General features: G+C 43.3%; 2 protein-coding genes across 8 annotated transcripts in view; both read right to left on the reverse strand.

Annotated features, from left to right (window-relative positions):
• PRPSAP2 (phosphoribosyl pyrophosphate synthetase associated protein 2) overlaps positions 1 to 19377 on the reverse strand; it is a 20732-nt gene continuing 1355 nt past the window's right edge. Inside the window, exons 1-12 of one of the 4 annotated variants that reach the window (XM_051632010.1) lie at positions 15355 to 15489; positions 13159 to 13264; positions 12415 to 12565; positions 11216 to 11268; positions 11030 to 11096; positions 9850 to 10022; positions 8772 to 8887; positions 5304 to 5359; positions 2803 to 2951; positions 1977 to 2047; positions 1117 to 1263; positions 1 to 708 (exon numbers count right to left, since the gene is read on the reverse strand). In XM_051632010.1, coding sequence (XP_051487970.1) covers positions 550 to 708; positions 1117 to 1263; positions 1977 to 2047; positions 2803 to 2951; positions 5304 to 5359; positions 8772 to 8887; positions 9850 to 10022; positions 11030 to 11096; positions 11216 to 11268; positions 12415 to 12533 — 1110 coding nt within the window. In that variant the 5' untranslated portion in view covers positions 12534 to 12565; positions 13159 to 13264; positions 15355 to 15489 and the 3' untranslated portion in view covers positions 1 to 549. Of the gene's footprint in view, positions 709 to 1116; positions 1264 to 1976; positions 2048 to 2802; positions 2952 to 5303; positions 5360 to 8771; positions 8888 to 9849; positions 10023 to 11029; positions 11097 to 11215; positions 11269 to 12414; positions 12584 to 13158; positions 13265 to 14934; positions 15329 to 15354; positions 15490 to 19377 lie in introns of those variants that run through there. The other 3 variants (XM_051632013.1, XM_051632012.1, XM_051632011.1) reach the window with 3 other exon arrangements.
• Positions 17718 to 19377, reverse strand: part of LOC127390413 (chemerin-like receptor 1) — an 8070-nt gene continuing 6410 nt past the window's right edge. For all 4 annotated transcript variants that reach the window (XR_007890864.1, XR_007890863.1, XR_007890865.1 and 1 more), the window contains exon 4: positions 17718 to 18837. The gene's annotated coding sequence lies outside the window, so the exon portion shown is untranslated. The remainder of the gene's footprint in view (positions 18838 to 19377) is intronic.

Consider the following 19377-nt stretch of genomic DNA (forward strand, 5'->3'; position numbering starts at 1 on the left):
TCATTTTTAGAAAGCTCACACAAAACAAGTCTTTATTCTTCATTGCAGAAAATAAATACAGGTGCATATTTCATATGCTTTTCTATAAAAGCACTCCTACAAAACCACTGAACTGCATACAACAGTACAACCTTTTTGGCTTTTAAAATGCAAATATTATACAGTCACTTCATTTTATTCATTTTCAAGCACTTGTAGCAAGCAGCTTTGGAGAAGGAATGCTTAATTTAGAAGCCAAATTCTTGCCTCAAGTGTTTTGTGGGCTTTTTCCATCATTTATGTAGTGCAACTAGCCTAAAAGCAACTAGAACAGGTTTGGGTTTTTTTTTGTAAAATGTTTATTCCCCACCCACCCCCCCACCAAAAAAAAAAAACCCTGCAAAGAAAAGAAAAAAATAAAAGCTCTTAAAAACTGTTCTACCTTGATACTTAAACCAAGAGAAACAAAAAGTGGCTCAATAAAAATGTTAAGGTTAAGCATGATGCTTCACAGCTCGTTATCTGTTTGCTTCCAGTTTGGCCCAGGGTGTTTCCTTAGATTAAAAAGCATTAATCATCCAGTCCTATATTCCTGAAAAGGTACGACATGGACTCCCCATTATGGATCCTGCGAATGGCTTCCGAGAGGATCATGCTGATATCCACAGTCTTGATTTTGGGGCACTGGAGTTTTTGTATTTCATGTGGAATTGTGTTTGTAACAACCACCTAGAGAAGGGAAAAAATGATCAGAAAGACACAGCTCTTAGGTTCTCCACCTCCCATATCAGAACCGCAAGAGGGAATGTCCGTGTATCCATGGATACTAATGGCACTGTCCTTCCTCTCTTTCCTTTTGCCACGCAGGTCCTAAGGAAGGTACAGAAATATCCCACCCACTGAGGGAAAAGCCTGCTGACACTGGCAGTTGGTCACCTCCCAGTTTCCCGCTGCTACAGTTTAAGGATGCATAGATGCTAATATTCCAGCACACAAATCCATGCTAAGGAAGCCTGAGCCTAGAAACCTCCTGGCTAAATTCTTACTGCCAGTATATTTTAACGATCAAGTCAGGAGAAAATTTCTGGTTTACAAAACCCAAACCCATCTGACCAGAAACTCAGAATCCGTGCTTACTTCATCAATGGCAGATTCCTCTATCAGCCTGGGAGCATCTGAAGACAACAGGCCATGTGTGGCCATCACAAAGATCTTGTAGGCCCCCCTCTCCTTCAGAGTCTCAGCTGCAGCAAGAAAGCTGTCAACGTCATCTATGATGTCATCCTGTGGAGGTAAGATGGAGTCAGGGAGGGCTCACCATGCCCTCAGAGAGATAACACAGCACACCCACACGGACATTACAGCTTTTCCAAGTATGACAGTTTACAGCCAATCCAGAATGAGGATTTTACTGAAGCTGTTCTTCAGACACCTGAGCTAGATGATAAGTGCAGAAGAGCGGAGTCCAAAACTACTACAGCACCAAAGGGCAGAGGGAGTGCTCTGTGAGGGGAAGAGGGAAAAGCCAAGGCAACGGACATTGATTCAGAGTCCACACTAACAGAAAAGTGCCCTTTCCCATAACACGCCCAGAGATCACACTCTGCTTTAGGAAAACCATCAGACTGCATCATCTTTACTTCCCCGGCATTTCTGAACCCCCAGAACAGAAACATGCTGGTTTCCCCTCGTCTCATGTATCAGCACCACTGTCCAGAGGAGTTTCATAAGCACTTTAACTGAAATTGATCCGGTCTCTCCATGGAAACAAAGTCCAAATGCTGCTTTTCAGCATGGATCACTTCACAGTTCACACAGTCAGCTTCAGTAAGAGCTCAGAATACTGCCTCATGGTATGAAAAGTGGTATAAGAAGTGCATTATTGAGAGCCCACCATCAACCAAACTGTAGTTGCTGATACAGCAGAAAATCTACTTGATTTATGCAAATTCATCATATTTAACACAATTTACCAGAAGCTACAGCATCTTACTTACCACGATGATAGCTATTCTTCCTCCTACATCTCCCACAACTGTGATGGGTGGTTTTTCCTTGGGAATCAGCACTGATTAATGGCAGGTTTTTTTAGAGGAGTAGAAAGGAGAAAGAGAAAGTTTATACAATTTACTTCAACTGTAGAAGGGTCTGCTTTGCATGAGTTGCTACTTACAGAGCAGAAAAGCAAAAACTGTTCCAACCATCACAGTATTATTGGGAAAAGTATTCTTGGGAAATTTTCATACATAAGTGATTGTTTTAAGCTTAACCAAAGTATTAACTACATCAATTTACACTCAAATTCTTAACCAATTCAGTTAACTCTTAATTTTAGTATAGAGAATATAGTAGCTTGCAAACACAACCAGTTCAATCACCCAACTGAGATCCAGGATAGGTTTATGGAGTGAAGTTTTGCTTGTGCAGCTACAGCTCACACCCACATTCAGCAAGGTTGCTCTGTCAAGGCCTGGGATGTTAACACAGCTCCTCTCAAGCCCAGTGTCAGCTCAGGTTATTAGCTCCAAGTGCCAGAAAAATTACAACAAAAAAGTAGTTTAAAAGTGGGGCCTCTCTGCCAGGGGCTCTTGTGACTAGCTATAATGACACAGCCCCTTCTGCACAGGGCAGAGACCTCACGTACAGCCCAGCACTAAAACCATGGACAAACAGCAACAAAAAGGATTTCCCCCCCAGCCCTACTAAGAGAAGAGGAATCTTCTTTCCCCCAAAGACCCTTTCTGATGGTCCCTCAGTGCCAGCCTCATCTCCCCAACCCACCAAAAAGGACAGGTGAACACTTTGACACACAGACTTACTTACTGGGTATCTCCAAACTGGGGTGAATGGCAGCAACATTTTTGGCTGTGGGTGGTGAGTGCCGACCATCCACCATGTCAGACTCTGCATCCTGAGCTTCCCCGTGGATCACAGCGATTCCCAACCGCAAGCGCTCAGCGAATGATTGTGCCCTGGAGGGAAAGGGTCACAACAAAAGATGCATGTTATATTTCAAATAATTCACATACATACACTCCTAGTCTATTTCCATTTTACTTCTAACCTTTCGGAGGAAAAACTGAATTATCCTAAAATTTTAGGAAAGTGTGAAGGAAACCACTTGTCCCTTAGCATCTTGTTTTCACCAGGCTTATGAGAGTCAAAACAACCCTGAAAGTGCCCACATGGGCCTTGAAGCAGCAGGATAAATGCTGCAAGTCAGATAATTCTGGTAACTCCCTTCTGTTTAGCCAAACTGTCAAAACACATTCCTAGTCTTTGGCATTCTTGATATCTCATGCTTTAGCAGGTCTGATCCAACACTAACTGAGAATAGCTTAGATGTCTGGACCGTCCACACTTAATAGGAAAAAAAAATATTCACATGAAAACTGGAAACAAGTGTTCACCTGCTTGTTTTTAGCAAGATGTGCACTAAATAGACAATATCCCTGACTTCCTGACACAGAACTTCAGATATCCTACAGAAAAGAGAATACAGACAATCATTTTTCCTGACAAACCACTGTTCAAATTTTAACAGCCTGGATTTTTACCAGATTACAAAGTTCCTTCACTGTGCAGTATTTCTTCAGCTCAAATGAGACAATGATGTGAAGAAGTGTAAGGTTAGCTGGGGGAGTGAGGAAAGCAGAGAGTCAGGATAACAGGAATTTCACAGACAGTGCTTATATCCCAGATGCTGGAAGCAAGTAAAAATTAATGGATTCATCCTACCTTACCTTGCACACCCAAGAGCTCGGGATCTGGCCCGAGTCAGTGATCTAATCTCCTCCTGGTCAAAGGGAGCCTGGCATGTCCACAATGAGTCACTCTGTTCTAACATTAGCATCTAAAACCTGTGGCCTGAATCACTTCCTTTACACTTAAGCCTTTTTTCACTACCCAGACAACTCAAAGTCCAGCAAATATTTGCCCATCGTGATGTTCAGTTAATTAAAAATGAAGAATCTTCTGCCCTGTGGTTATCATACTGTGTTTTTTTCAAGCAGTCAACTACAGATAAATTACAATTTCAAACATTCAGAGTTATGACTTAGGAGGCATAATCCTATCAACAAAACCATAATTGCTTCAAAATGCAATATTAAACTGAGTGAAGTTCAAAGTAACAGTACGATGATGTATTCATTTCCCAGTGAGTTCAGAAACCACAGAAACATTCTCAGCTTCAACAAGTAAAGGTTCTCTTGCAGCAGCAGACAGTCATCTGAAAAGAGTTTTCCATTATTAGGCCAATACATTAAATCACCCTCTGCCAATGTTCCACCTCAAATCCTGCTCTTAAATGCTCACATGTACACGTGAAGCTAACCAATACAGCTCTGGGATCCTCACCTACACAAAGCAGGTACATGTGCAACTTATCTGTTTGATCAGGTGAAGGTATGTGCAGACTGTTGGCTGGCATGCACAATTAACTTAATGAGCATGAAACTGGTTCAACAAATGTCTGCCTGCTCTCAAGAGGCAATACTGACACCAAGTAAAAGAAATAAATGGTCAAAGACAAACGTAACCTCACTGATCAAAACAAAAGAAATCACAAAAATTACTGCTGGAAAATGAAGACGACAGAAGTTGTTGCCCTCACTATATTTCTACACATTAAAGCATTTTGGATTTGCTACGTAAAATATCAAAACCTTCCTTACAAAGAGTATTGTGACTTATTGGCATGAAAATCTGGGTAAATTCAAAAACTATTTGCTTGTCACCACAGCAAATACATTATCTCTTAAACCATCATCCAACAGAACAGATGCCCTGCTGAGAGCAGTGTAATTCCCAAGAGTTTAGGAACAGTCAAACAAAAAGCTTCACGGATTAAGAACAGTCATTCGGCCAACAGGGACTTCACAATCAAAATAATCTCAAACACCAAACCCTGTTTCACCATACTAGAGGCTAAGCCAGCTGTATTTAGGGTCTGATCAACCATGTTCCAAGACAGGACCATGCTAAGGAATTACTCTGGATTAATGGCATTCTGCTTCCAGCCATTTTTCTTTATTTACAGCACAAAAATGTATAACGTAAATGCACACAAACATAATATGATTAAACACCATATTTATCCTAAACACTGTATTGATTTACCTCATCCTTTCATTTGTTTGGTATTTTTACTCTTAGATTTATATTGCTTATGATGTAAAAACTACACATCTGACAAAGTTGAATTGGGAGGGATTTGAAGGCTGCATCTTCTGATTATTGGATACGTGTCCTTTGTTTGATCCTAAGAACAAAATCATGATAGAGATTTCCTGCTCTAACACAAGAGAGCAGATCTTACCCACCTCTTTGCAGACGCAGGTGATTTGGCCACAATTACAGCATTCCTGTAGTCTGGTATCTGTAGTAAATAACAGATAGCAATGTCTACTTCATATCTTTAGACAAATTTAAGCTCAGTAAGAATCAGAGAACTTTATTTTGCCAGAAGAATGTTAACCGTCTATCATTAGACCTAAGAAAGCAACCTGAGGAATCCACGGTACATGATCAGAGTTCACAGCTCAGTAAAAACAGGTATTTAGAAAATTCAGTTAGAACTGTACCTTTCATAAACACCATGTTACATTACAGGTTACACAAAAGAAACTGCTTTTGAAGAACATCAGTGTCAAACAAAGCATTAAACAAAACAGGAAACCATCAAACTTAAAGTTTCCTGTTCAAGTTGTCTTCTGTGCACACAGTCTTTAACCACTAGAAAACATAGCATTTCATCTATTTCCTATTGTTTTCCCAAGTACACAAGGAAAGTACTGCCTCTCCATCACTCCACATCATACTGACTCTTTATATGGATCAAAAGGGATTAAAATTCCCCATTCACTGCACTGATCCTGGAGTCACAGTCTAACGGTGCTGCAAACCATCTTCTACACAGATCAGCACTAGAGGATGCAAAGGGGTAAGGCCAAGAAGCTGGGTTTATTTTGACATCCCACAGCTACAGCAGTCAGTTCTCACTGCACAGTCTGCTCCGAAGTTTGCTGCCCTGCCCCATTCTCATATTGGCTTTTCATCCCAAACTCCCTCTGTCCATTTAGTCAGAGTTCAAGTCCTCATCTCTCAAAGTTTCTTGTCATAGTCTCCATTTTTCCTGCAGTGACTCCACGTCAGACTTGTCTTTCTTTGTCCATAACTTCTCCAGCTTTCCAGCACTGCCAGTCCTCCTACTCAAAAGCAATCTCTGCTCCCTCTGATGTCTCCTCTTAACCCCTTTCCCACAAACTCAGCATCTTTCTTCATGGTGCTGCCCTGGGATGACCTGTCTGCCATGGAGAGCAGCACAGAGAACCTGTCTGTCCTTCCATCACCGCCATCATGACAGGCCACAGCCCCACTCAGCTGCAATAGCAACCAAAGTCCCACAGAGCAGATCCAACCCTCAGATCCCAGTGTGAAGGGATTAAAGACTTCACTAAATACAAAATTTATGTGGTACAGTTGTAATTTCATAAATTTGGAGGGATGCTCTCCTGACATGCAGTTCTTTGCCTTGCTGTCAGATGTTCAATACCAGTTCCAAAGCACAAAAATACTTGGGTTTTTTTTTTCAAACACAAGCAAGGTAAGCTCTTCCATCATCTTATCCTCAAGCATACAAACCACGATGGCTGAATATTTCCAAAACCACTCTGCCTGAATTAAGCATCAAGGCAAAATTAAGTTCTGAGTTTGGCCATGGGCTGAACGAACAGAAAACAAGAGCTTTGCTGAGGACATGTCAGGCAGCATTAACAATCTGAGCTGCTACTAACTCCAGCTATAATACTGGGAATTCAGCATGTTCTGTCCTTTACAAACACTTAGTTATACAACAGGCTACAGAGATTAACATGATGGAAGGTATGGACAAGGCAGGGCCTGTCACTTGACATAATACAGGCTTTGATCTTGTTCAGACATCATTGCTTCATTTTTCCCCTGCCAAATTATCAAATTCGTTCTCAGCTCTTTAAAAATGAAGTCAGAAAGGCAGAAATGTCATCCAAGAGATAGGAGGCCAACAGGAACTCCTTGTAACAAAGAGCTACATCACCCTACAATTAACATGTAGACATAGGAAAGAGAAGGTAGTACTGAACTTTGCTAAGCATACAAAGGAAAAATCACCACATTATTTTTATACCTCAATAATTTCCCTGACTGGACTGTCTTCATCCCGGAACACCAAGAAATTCTCTTCACACCTATGCATAAATATCCAACACACAACTACTACAAGCCCCCATGTTCTTAACTTGGCTTAATTTTTAAACTCCACTCTTACCAAGCTGGACTTGATTTCATGCTGCTCCATACACCACATCACAACTCCCATTTGAAACATTTCTCCTACTTTGGCATTCCCCATGCTGGATATACAGGGAGCTGCTGCCACCAAGAACTTGAGATGAACACTAAATTCTTCCTGAGCAGCACTGGATGGAACTTTTAAGAAAAGGCACTATAAATGACATGTCTGGTGAAAGTACTTGCCAATATAGATCCTATGTGATAGATCCATTAAGTCAGTTTTAGTTTTAAGCAAGTCATCTCATGGACAAGCAGAGGAATAAAGAATTAAAAACTGAAAGCATCTTGTAAGACCTCTCCACACATACTTCAGCAGATCTCTACACATGTTCATTTGTTACAACTGCACAGCAGTGCCAGACTCAAAGCTGCAATAATTCTTTGTAAATCAAAATGTGCTTCAAGACTAAACCAGGAACAGTATCTTGTTATCAACCATAATCCATATGGTCAAACAACATATAAAGGCACAGCTTGTCTTATATGTACATATTTGGTTTCCCACTTTTTTTTTCCCTTTTGTGCAATATTTCTGTTCTGGTATGCAAGATGTGGCAAAGCCAGAGCCTGGAGTTCTGTTCCATCATCCTCTTTGACGTTAGTATCAAATTAAATTATAACAATAGATTCAAATGGTAACTGATTCCCAAACAGATTTTAGCACTGTCATAAAAAAATCACGTTGGGTTGGTTTGGGGTTTGTTTTTTTAATTTTTAATTAAGGCACTCATACCTCTATGAAAAGAAATAGCTTGGATTTAAAAGTAAGAGTGAGCTACGCCTTTTGTCTCAGCAGGAAGAAAGCATTTGCTGTATTTCACATCATCATTAGTCAGAGGCACAAGATGCATCTTCACCTACAATTATCATTTGCACAATTTGTATACATGGATCTACCAGTAGCACTTCTCAAAGCCCTTATAAAAAAAAAAAAAAAGGATGGAGACATGGATGCATGGAACATCAGAAGTTAAGCTCCTCAAGTCAAGACACGCTGAACAAAAAGCAGAATGTGATCAATAGGATCTCTCATCATTTACAGCTTCATTTCCAAAGTGTTTTCATAATGCAACATAAATTATACCTACAAACAAGCAGTCCATCCCATAAATGCAAATTAAATTGGAAATAAGAAAGGAAGGGGACTTCTAATGCATGAAAATCCTCATTTAAAAAAAAAACAAATGAAACTAATTAGGGGAATATCTGTAAGAAGGTAGAAGAGCATCACTGCAGAGATAAGAAAATGCCAGATCTTCATGAAAGGAAAATTTAAGCCTGTGGGGAAAAAAAGAACCAACTGCCCCAACCGCACTCCTTGCCCCAGTATGACCTTCCCCCTTTAAAATTCCACTTGAAGAGTTAAACCTTTTCACAGGGATTTGTTTCAGAAACCTTGAGAAATAACAAAAAAATAAGTGAAAAAAACCCAAACTGCAATAGCAAGCCTCCCTCACCTCTTCTTGGATGTACTGTAGTAAGAATGGAGATGCTCTCAAGTTATCAACTGGAATATTGAAGAAGCCCTGTATTTCCTTCTGATGTAAATCCATGGTAATAAGATGAGTTAGTCCTTTAAAAAAAAGCCAACATAAAAAAAGACAGAGAAGCACGTCAAGAAAAGTAAAAGAGAACAACAGACATGCTCTTTATTTCTCTATTAAGTTTAACTGAAGTTTGTTCAGCACAAGATCTCTAAACTGCAGTATAACAAGATGCTACATTTAGTGAAAGTACAGAGCGTATTAACTATGTCCCTTTTAAATGCCCTGGTATTATCATGTTTTGAGATTTCTACAGTGTCCTTTTAAAAAGAACCTCGGAACACTCAACATAACTGACTCAGTAGTGCCACACTGAGGCAGGTAAGATCTTTCACTGTTGGACATGTGACAAAATGGAAGCACTAACAACATAAATTGTTCTATGGCACATAGCAAGACCCTGGCACAGCCAACATTAAACTGCTGAGAAACAGGCCCAAATTCTAATAATCAAAATACTTCTCTCAAAATAAGAAACCAGATCATGCTGTGTTCATTGGAACCGCCCATTTTTCCCAGGAACAGGAGCAAAAGGAAAGGAGAAGAAAACAAAATGTGTTGAAGGCTGTGAAAATTCTCATTCTCCCACACGGTCTCAAATGCAAAGGACAGACACAAAATGCATTCATCAACAGGTAAAAAACAGGCTGGAAATGACAAAGCCCAACTGTTGGAGAGCGTCAGACAGGCAAAGAACAGCATTACAAGGGGGCATGGCACCAGGGCCCAAAGAGCAGAGTCCAGCTGAGTCATTTTGCCAGCTCAGTAGGACACAACATAAAATGGCTATTACAAGTTTGCTTATTTAATGAACTCATCATTTGGAAGCATTTCTAATTACATTTTCCTTTCTCCGTGGGTTTTAAACTCATGAAAAACTTGGCAGCTATTTTTAGAGAGTCCCAACTCGTGCACAGACCTCTCTATACCTGAAAGCTGACAGCAGTAGCCCCCATTGCCCTGATTATTTCATAACAACCTGTATTCTTACCAGCTTTACACATCATTGAAGCCAGTAATTTAGAGACAATGGAGCCCCTTTTCCTCATCTTGCACTGTTTGCTGTAGGGGAAGTAAGGAATTACTCCAATAATGCTTTTGGCACAGGAGGTTTTACAGGCGTACACCATGATCAGCAGCTCCATGATGGTAGTATTCACATCCCTGGAACGAGAAGGATCTAGTTCTGCACCTTGAGCATAAAAATCCTGTATTCAACACAATATCTGTGCCCACTCTAGGGATTTCACTCCAGGGCAGCAGGGAGTTATGGTGACTGAGGGATCTTCACTAAGACTCCAGCCGTGCCCCTCAGAACAGCAAGTGCCCTGGACCCAGCATTTTAATCCTTCCCTACAATTATGCTTCATTATTTCTCTCACTTGGCTTTTTTTGGCAATTCAGTGGGTTTTGTTACACCATTTTCAGGCTGTAATGCAGCTTGCTGCTGTAACAAAGCAGTCCATAATTTATCTCCAACAACTATTTCTATTATGCACAAAAAATAGATGTATTTTTCAATACAGATCAGCTTTTTTTAAAAAAATATTAAAAATTCAGACTTTACAACATATTCTTCTACTGATCAAACCCATAGAAGGTTAAATATTCAACAATTACCATCTATTTTCTGCCCTAAATTAAAAGATTGAGAAGTTGGGTTTTTTAGATAAGAACTGATCGTGGACAAAGAGACCTTCTATTTCTGTAGCCATCAGAAAAAAACAATTTAGCCTTTGTAAAATTTTTCCCACATCAAAAAAACAAGACTGTTTTCTGAATGACAGGACATATTGCCTAGGAAAAGCTCTTCCAACATCTAAAACTTTGCAACAGTGGAGATGGGGTAGCTGAAAATTAAAAAATTTAAAGAGAATGACATAAGCAAAAGAATGCACTTAGCAAAAGAGCAGAGACCCAGCAGAAAAGGTCATTGACATCGTCACTTAAAATAACAGAGGTTAGTTTATACTGAAATAATCTTTGTGCACATATGAAAAAAACCAAACCCAAAACAAAACAAAAAACACAAAGAGAAGCCTTTATTTAGTTAATTTAAGCTTATTAGGCTGTATCATATACATAAAATGTGCAGTAAAATTAGAACAGAAGCATCACCATGGACAGTCGATGTCAAAATGCCAGCACAGTCTCTTTAAACAATTACTCACTTTGAAACTGTTTGGATGATAAATACATCCTTTCCTCTCACAGACTCCTGGATCTGCACTCTTGTTTCTGCCAAGAAGAGAGGGATGTCAGATTTCCAATAGCAAAGCTCGGAGTCTAAGAAAAGGGGAGTCAATGTATGACATCACAGTGAGGTAAGCTTCTAGTTTTGCCAATTAAATGCTCACCTCTGTTGGGTTCCTGATACACCTGAACCTTCCCCATTTCAACTCCTAAGCGCCTGCAGGAGCAGAAAAAAGAAAAACAAAAGTCAGGATGGGAAAACAAAGGCAAAGCCCATACAATGCAATAGTTACTGAAAAACTGCATATATATTTATAAATAGTTACTGTATTTCACAGGAGAAAACCAAGAAAAGGAAACTCCAAACCATAAGCCCAGTAATTACAGTGGAAATCTCTTAACAAAGCATTTATAGAAGCTGCACTGCAGGCCAAGCTGAACTGATCTTCAAGTCAACCTCAGAAGAATGAGCAACAGCAAAGAATAATGCTTCATTAGTAAATTATGTAACTATTTCTAATTTTTAATATATACTTCTGTATGTTACATACATGGTGCCATACGTATGTATATACAGATGGCAACATAAACATGCACAATGCTTACAAGACCACTTTTAAGTCATTCTGCTCTATAGAAAAAACATCACTGTGGAGTTAATCAGAAGTATCTGCCAGCTCTATTTGATGAATAATGACTGATGTCTGCTCTGCTTATTTCACTGCAATATTGGCACACACCCTCATTGTTAAAAACAGGAGACAATCAAGTATGCTACACACTTGTGGCCAAAGTACTGGCAATGCATAACCTGAGCTGCACTCTCCTTTTTCCTATCTCTACCAATCTTTGGGGACATCAGGAGGAAACCCATCACATGCAACACTCCTGGCAATGTTATACATCCTAACCTACAGTAGTATGGTAAAAATTTCCTTTAAGATTCCTTAAAAGTTCTGCGAAAGCTGTTCATGTATTTAAAGCTAAACAGAGGTTTCCATCTGAAGTATACAGAGAGCAGGACAGATGCAGCTTTGCCATCTAAGAAAACTGCTACAAAGAGAGCAAGAAAATGATAAGAAGTTCTGCCATGATTATTTAACACTATCTAAACAGTAATTTTCCCACATGTTCTCTACAACATGCTGCAGCCAATCCCAACCTGCCACCAAGCAATTTAAGCACAGCTTATTTTCTTTGTTGTTGACCAGCTGCAATACACTGTGCAAAGCAGCAGTTGTCCTTGCAAACCCTGGGAGTTTCCCTGCGTAATTTTCCCTTAACAGAGAAATCAGTCTTCAGTAAAATAAGCCCCACCATAAGAACACCAAGACCCTGGGCTGCTCTGCAGGATTGTACTTACTCAGCAATCCTCTTCGATAGTTCCATGCATGATGAATTGGAATTAGCTGAAAACAGCACCAGTCCACCCTTGGTTATATTCATGATGGCCCCAGTTTCAGTGAATGGCACACAAAACATCAAACCTAAGTTGTTTTTCCACTTCTAGGAGGCTGCAAGACATCAAAGGTCTGTTAAAGCAATCATGTTACAAACAAAAAAAGAGACATTCTCTGATTAGAAAGAGTTTCCCATAAGCCTGTATTATCTGGCATCCTTCATCTTTGTTATCACCACTTTATTAGTGCCAGGAATATATCCCCACAGCATGACCCCCAAGCCATCCAGCTCACTGACCTAGCTCAGAAGACCCAACGAGACGACAGAGAGGGGGCTTCAGCCCACCTTGCTTTCCTTCTCCTGCCCCCAAACTTTACACACTCCCCAGCAGAAGCTTCTCTAGAGGTCTCCAAAGATCCTCCTAGACTATCTCCCAACTTCAACTGCTGTCGTTTTTTTTTCTTGTTTGTTTTTTTTTCAATGTTTTCCTTAGGCTATTATCTAACAACATAAGTTCTTTTCTCCATCATCTTGTCCAGTTTATTTTCCAGAACTGAGCAACATACATTGACTGCCGCAAGATCACAAAGCCATTCAGAGGTAGAATTGAACTAAACAGAGCTCCTGCCTCAGTTAAATTGACTAGAAGAGTCTATTTCCATGAACGCATATCTTCCCATCACTTTGCAACAAAGTATAAACTTACAAATAAAGATGAAATGCAAGGAAGAGCTCAGTAAAGCTGGTAGCTGTAAATAACGACCTCTTGCACGATGCGTCCACTTGCTGAAGCAGTTGTCATAACGTTTCTCCTGTGAAAACAGGAGAAAAACATCAAGAGGAAATCTACTTTTTTCCAAATAAAGGCACAAACCACTAAAACACTAGTTCTGCCAAGGATTTGATGGGATTCCATCTTCACACTTTTTATTCTTCTCTGTAACATCACATTGTCATGACTTCCTCTAACATTACACTTTGCTCAAATAAAAGAAAAAAAATAAATCCCATTGACCAAAGTAACATTCAGATCAAAGTCACAGGCTACTCAACTTCCGCTGTATAAATAGCTCCATCTATTTCACATTATGTAGGGGACTGAAAATATCAAATACAAGTAGACTAAATCCGAATAAAGTAAGGAAAAGTTAGGATAAATCAAAAACTTCTTTCCTGGCAAACAAGTCCCTGCTGAGAAAGAAAATTATCTAAGAGTTGCATGTAATCTGCTCAAAAAAAACACCTATTAAGTAGTCCAGAACAGAATCTTAAAGAGAAAAAAAAACATTTTTCAAACTTGAAGAGCTGGCTAGTTCTATAAAGAAACTAATTCAGCCCACCTTTGCAACTAGTCACTCTCTTGCTCAGTTTGACTTCATCACAGAAACTGTAAATTATTCACTCTCAATTAAGAGCCAAAGTAGCTGGAACTTCCTAACAAAAATACCTTCATGAAGCACCTGTGCTTTGCTTGACTGCTGTGGATGAAAACCTGCCTGTCATCAAACTTCCTGGCTGCGCAGAACGAGACCATAAACGGTGACAGCTTCCACAAAAGGATCCCAACTGCCAGTGGGCATCATCAAACATTTATAAATAAATCTTAAATTTAACAAAGCAAACATGGACCAGAAATGCTTTCACCTCTCAGACCACCACCAGGAAGCACCCTGCTTGCGTGATTAGGTGGGAACAAATGTAGAGACAACTTTTGATGTCACTAAAAACATTCATATGGCATTTTGAGGACACAGGGTTTGTTTGTTTTTCCAGTCGTCACCTTCTTTGCTTCATGAATAAGGGAAATTAGGAGATTTAAGAGATCTGCTGAAAGATAAGAGTTGTTGGTTCCTGATTACAGTTCAGAGTGCATTTTACAGCACAATAAAATGCTGACATATTTACAAGCAACACTGAACATAGTTCTTCACATAACCCTAGGTCGAGGGCTTTCTCGGGGATGTGTTTCAGCAGCAACACGTGGGCTACAGTGCGTGGAGGGGGAAGGAAGCTGCATTTGTTTATTATTATTAATGTATCAACCTTGAAACAGGTGTTGGGATGACAACAAGCTCACAAAACTTTATTAGATGTGTAAAGACATGACACCACAGAGGTACATGGGCCAACAACCCCTTGGCTTCAGGCAGACAAATCTTCCAAGGCTGCATCAGATTTGGGAGCACACACACACACCACACAGGGCAGGCTGAAGCCCACAAACTCCTACCCTTTCTTTTGGGCTGCACAGAGTCACACAGACACGTAACGATGAACACAATTACTGGACTGGGTACACGATGCCCTACTCTCACTGGCTTTACACCACAGATTGAGCACGTTCACACAGAAAACGACAGAAGAAAGAACTATCTGGCATAACTGAAGAACTGATCCGTACGGGTTGGGAGGGAAAGTGAATCCTCTGACCCACTGCCCCAACGGGAATTTCCCCAACCCCGGAAAGGCCCTCCATACTAACCCGCCCCCCTGGGGCAAACAGCAGAGGGTCGGCCCTTCCACTCCACACCTCCCTGCAAGTCCTTCAGCTGCCGCAGGTGGGTGACACAGGCCCAGGCACCCCAGAGGAGCGGCGGGTCCCAGCCCCCCGAGGGGAGAGGCCTGGGCAGGCCGGCAGCGAGCACAGCGCTCCCGCAGCTGCAGGGCCGGCGGGCGGCGAGGAACCCCCGGCAGCCGCGGAAAGGGGCCGCCCAGGAGAGCGGGCCCCCTCCCACAGGGCCCCTGAGGGGAGGGCGACGAAGCCCCTTCCTCAAAGCGGCGGGACGCTGTGCGGGGAAGGGGAGAGAGCGCTGGGGGAAGGGGATGTCCTGCCCCCCCCCCTCACACAGCCGGCTGAAGTGGGCCGGGCGGGCGGGCGTGCCCCCTGTTCTGAAGGCCTTACCTGCCGGCTCCGGCCCTCCGGCCCCGGGGGGGAAGGTATCCCGGGCGGAGGGGACGGGGGGAGGCAGAGCCAGCGGCGGAGCTCGGCGCCTCCGGGGTCCGCTCCCAAGATGGCGGCGCCGCCGGGGCGGGGCGGGAGGCGGGCGCGAGGCCACGCCCCCTCCCCCCCGCGGGCTCGCGGCGCCGCTCGGGGCAGCGGCGGCGCCGCCATCTTGTCCCGGGCGCCTCCTGTTCCCCCCCCCCCGGGCGGCGGCGCCGCGTTTCAGCTTTTCCCCCCCCAAAAAAAAACAAAGGGTGCGATGTGCGGGTAACAACCCTCAGCAGGGCTGTGAGGTGCCTGGTGCGGAGGCCATACGGCGTGAGGCAGCGCGTGTCCGCGAGGCGGCGGGTCTTGGAGCTCCCGCGGCTGCCTCTGGGCGAGGAGCGGGCGGGCACCCGCCAGCGCCGCGTGTGCAGAGAAGGCAGCTTTTCTGCCAAGTAAGTTAAGAAAAGAAACGATCAGCGGTCTCTTAGCGTCCTTATACACGGTTTGTCCAGAGTTCCCTGTCGGCGCCCTCCTTGCAACACCGGTTAAACCGGGTGAGGACGCACTCGGACGCGCTGCAAGGCGCGGGTTTTCAGGCGGCCTCCTCAGGCCGCAGCGCTGTCCCAGGACAGCACCCGCCGCAGGATAAAGCCCTTTCGCTGTTGGACAAGATCTGCCGCCACGCACAGGCTCAGGAGGATAAAGCCCTTCCCAGGGGTTGTCCCCTCCACGTTGATAAACAAGCAGCATCTTTTCCCACTGACTGCGTAGCTAGAAACTTTTAATTACACTTCTTAGTGTGCTCAAGATCAGCAGCATGTTATGGATCAGAATTTTAGCATGCAAGGTACAAATGGGGCACTTTCTGCAGTGACTTTACTCACAAAAAAGCTATTAAATTTAATTCTGGCCTCCCCAGGAGAGGGGAAGCGAAGCCGCAGCTGCCAGGGCTGCTCACCGAACGCGCCTGCACAACCACAACATTTCCATTCCTATTTTGAAAACGCCGTTTCTGCCATCCCAAGCTGTGTTTTCCATTTTGAATGTTCACAGGCCAGCGTTTCCCCATGTTTCACTACATTTGCTCATTGCGTCTTGCCTTCAAACACTTTGTCAATTGTTTCCTTATTTAACTTCTGACAGAATCCCAAGCTGGGGAAGGAGAGCAACGTAACCTGGAGCAGCTGCCAGACATGGAGCGTTCTGCTTGTAGCACTCTCACAAAGCAAAGACATCTGTTAGAAATATGTGAGCGGAGAGGCAAAAAATAAAAGAAGCCTGTTTGTACTCTTACAGTAAGAGGCAGCAATGATCCTCTGCTTTCCCTAGAGTCTCCTCTGAATTACACTGAAGTAAAAGACTAGACCTCTCCTGATGCCTCACCATCCTCAATCTATATGTTTCTGCTTACAGGCTGGTGTTTCCACAGTTGATTCAGGGTCGTTGACCCTCATAAGTTCCTTTTTTCTTTTGGGGCTTCTAGCACAAAGGGGAAGGAGGTTTTGAGCCTGTTAGCCCCTTATCAGAGCAGAGATTTCTCTCTTGCCATCAGTCTCCATTGCAGGATTTTGTTACAGGCTGCTATGGCAGAGCAGTTTGAAGGAAGAACAGCTAGAAACAACCCATGGGGAAGCACTGACCCATGATGCAATTGAGCAGCCTTCCCCAGAAGTGTTTTTCAGTACCCTAGGGCACCCAGAATTTGCTGACTATTTGATTTGGTCTGCCCCAAATTCCTGACATTGCTTAAGCAAACCACAGGACCAGGAACTAAAAGATTCCATCTTCTGATCCTTTTTCTGAGGCTATTGCCTTTGTTTTCTTAGAGCAAATCAATTTCTTTCCTGCCTCTGTTTTCCTGGTCAAAGGAATGCAACTTCAAATCTCAGCTCCCAAGGGAGAAAGATTTGTTAATTTTACAATATGCTATCCAAATGCTAAGAGTTTAACAAATAGTTGCTCCAAAATGACCACCCAGATTTTATTTCCATGACAATGAATCAATAAGCAGTCATCTAAGGAATTCCAAAAAACTGCTGGGTGTGAATATCCTGGCTCACAGAGACTTGTTGTTCTTAACCCAGATGCCACCCTGGCACGCAGGGATGTGCAAAAACTCACACACTGAGCCCAGCCAAGGTGAAAGGCACTTCTCACCCCAAGCTTGGCTGGACGACAGCCTGCATCCATCACCTGAGAGAAGACAAATCCTACTGCCATCCCATCTCCTGAGCTCCATCCATCACTGCTCAGCCAGGCTTGTTGTTGTTTTCTTACCGTTAACAGTCGGTTTTTATAAAAAAAGGTGGATGTAAAAACTCACTTACCAAAGCATCCGCCACACCAAACAAACATTTTTTATTTGATCCCAATGGAGCCCTGCCAATAGGTTTGGACCCTCCAAACGGTTGAAATTCTTCACTATAAGGTGGTGAGGGACTGGAATGGGTTGCCCTGGGAGGTTGCTGATGCCCCATCCCTGCAGGTTTTTAAGGCCAGGTTGGACAAGGTTTTGTGCAACATGGCCTAGTGGTTCCCTGCTCATGGCAGGGGGGTTGGAACTTGATGATCTTTAAGGTCCTTTCCAACCTTAATGATTCGATGGTCCTACAATTGGAGGTCCTGCAGCCCTCAGGCACCTCTACACAGCACAGCCTCAGGGCCACCACCTCCCTCCTCCCCCACCTTCAGCTTTACTGCCCTGGAAGAGATTGATTTCCAGAAGATGCTGCCTTGGATGGTATCCAGCTAGGGAGACAGAACTCAAAGTAGCTATACATGCATTTCTGAATCAAGGGCTGTGCAAGCAGACAGGACTTTCTTACTGTTTATCCAATAATCCTGTGTAGCCGTGGCTTGGCTGTCTGCAGGGAATGACTCATGTGGTTATGCTACTTTTCCTCCTGAGTGATGAAGCTCTGACTAAAGACTCCCTGAGTTCAGTTTGTTTTCTTCTTTCTAACCATGCTCTCAGTTCCGGGTCAGTCTGCAGGAACTAACAGATCTGCCACATCAGCCTCAGCACAGGCACAGGGGTTATCTCCAACCAGCCCTCAAACAAAGAGACATTGAAATAGCCAGCGTTTCAAAGGTCACTGCACAGACAAACATCTCAAGCTGGATGAGAGGGCAAAGGTCTGAGCAAACACTGCCCTGAACAAGAACCAGCAGCAGCACCTTTTGCTCTGTTGGCAGGTGCTGGTGGCTTTGCTGGATCTGAGGGCAGTTCTGTCCTGCAGACCCTGCAGGACAGCCAGTTAACATCCATCACCTTCCGTTTGCAGATGTGGTTTGCCCTTTGAGTTGCCTTTAGACAAAAGCTGTTGAACTGGGCAGTGAAGTCACGTCATTTACAGGCATTTGAGCAGCTGCAGTTAGTGCCAAACACCCCGTTCCCCTCTGTTTCACTCACGGGGTCCCAGCTTGGCTTGACATCTACGGCACTGAGCTGCAGCTCCTCTACAAAGAGAGAGAGAGACACCACATGTCATGCCCTGTCCAGGTGTTGAGGGAATACATAGGAATGGCTTGAGCCAGTCCCAGGTCACTGCATGCTTGCAAACCAAAGCAGAATTCAGTACGGGAGGAAAGGTCTGTGCCTTACATGCACAGAGGGAGACTGGGGTGTGGAAGGAAAGATTTGGTACCAACTCTGCCCCATACAGCTAAGCAGAAGCTGTGAAAGGTGCAGGGAAGGACCAAAGGGCAACCAGCTAAGAGCACCCTGTTTCCTTCCCAGTTTGGTTCTGACTGGGACCAACCCTGGATCAGCAATAGCAGCTTGACCCTCGTGCCGGGTGGGACCCTCACCCGGCTGCTTGACCTGCACTGCTTGCTAACACTATCACCAATATCTCCCCCTCACAGAGAAACTTTTCACCAATACTAGTCCTCTAATTCACCCAACTGTGTCCTGCCTAAGCTCAGCAAGCTCTGGAAGAGGTTCTGCTATCAGACCTCCACACACTCTCTTTTACCTGACCTTATCTACACAAGTCC

The sequence above is a fragment of the Apus apus genome, chromosome 14, assembly GCF_020740795.1.
Source record: "Apus apus isolate bApuApu2 chromosome 14, bApuApu2.pri.cur, whole genome shotgun sequence".
In the NCBI taxonomy this organism is placed as follows: domain Eukaryota; kingdom Metazoa; phylum Chordata; class Aves; order Apodiformes; family Apodidae; genus Apus; species Apus apus.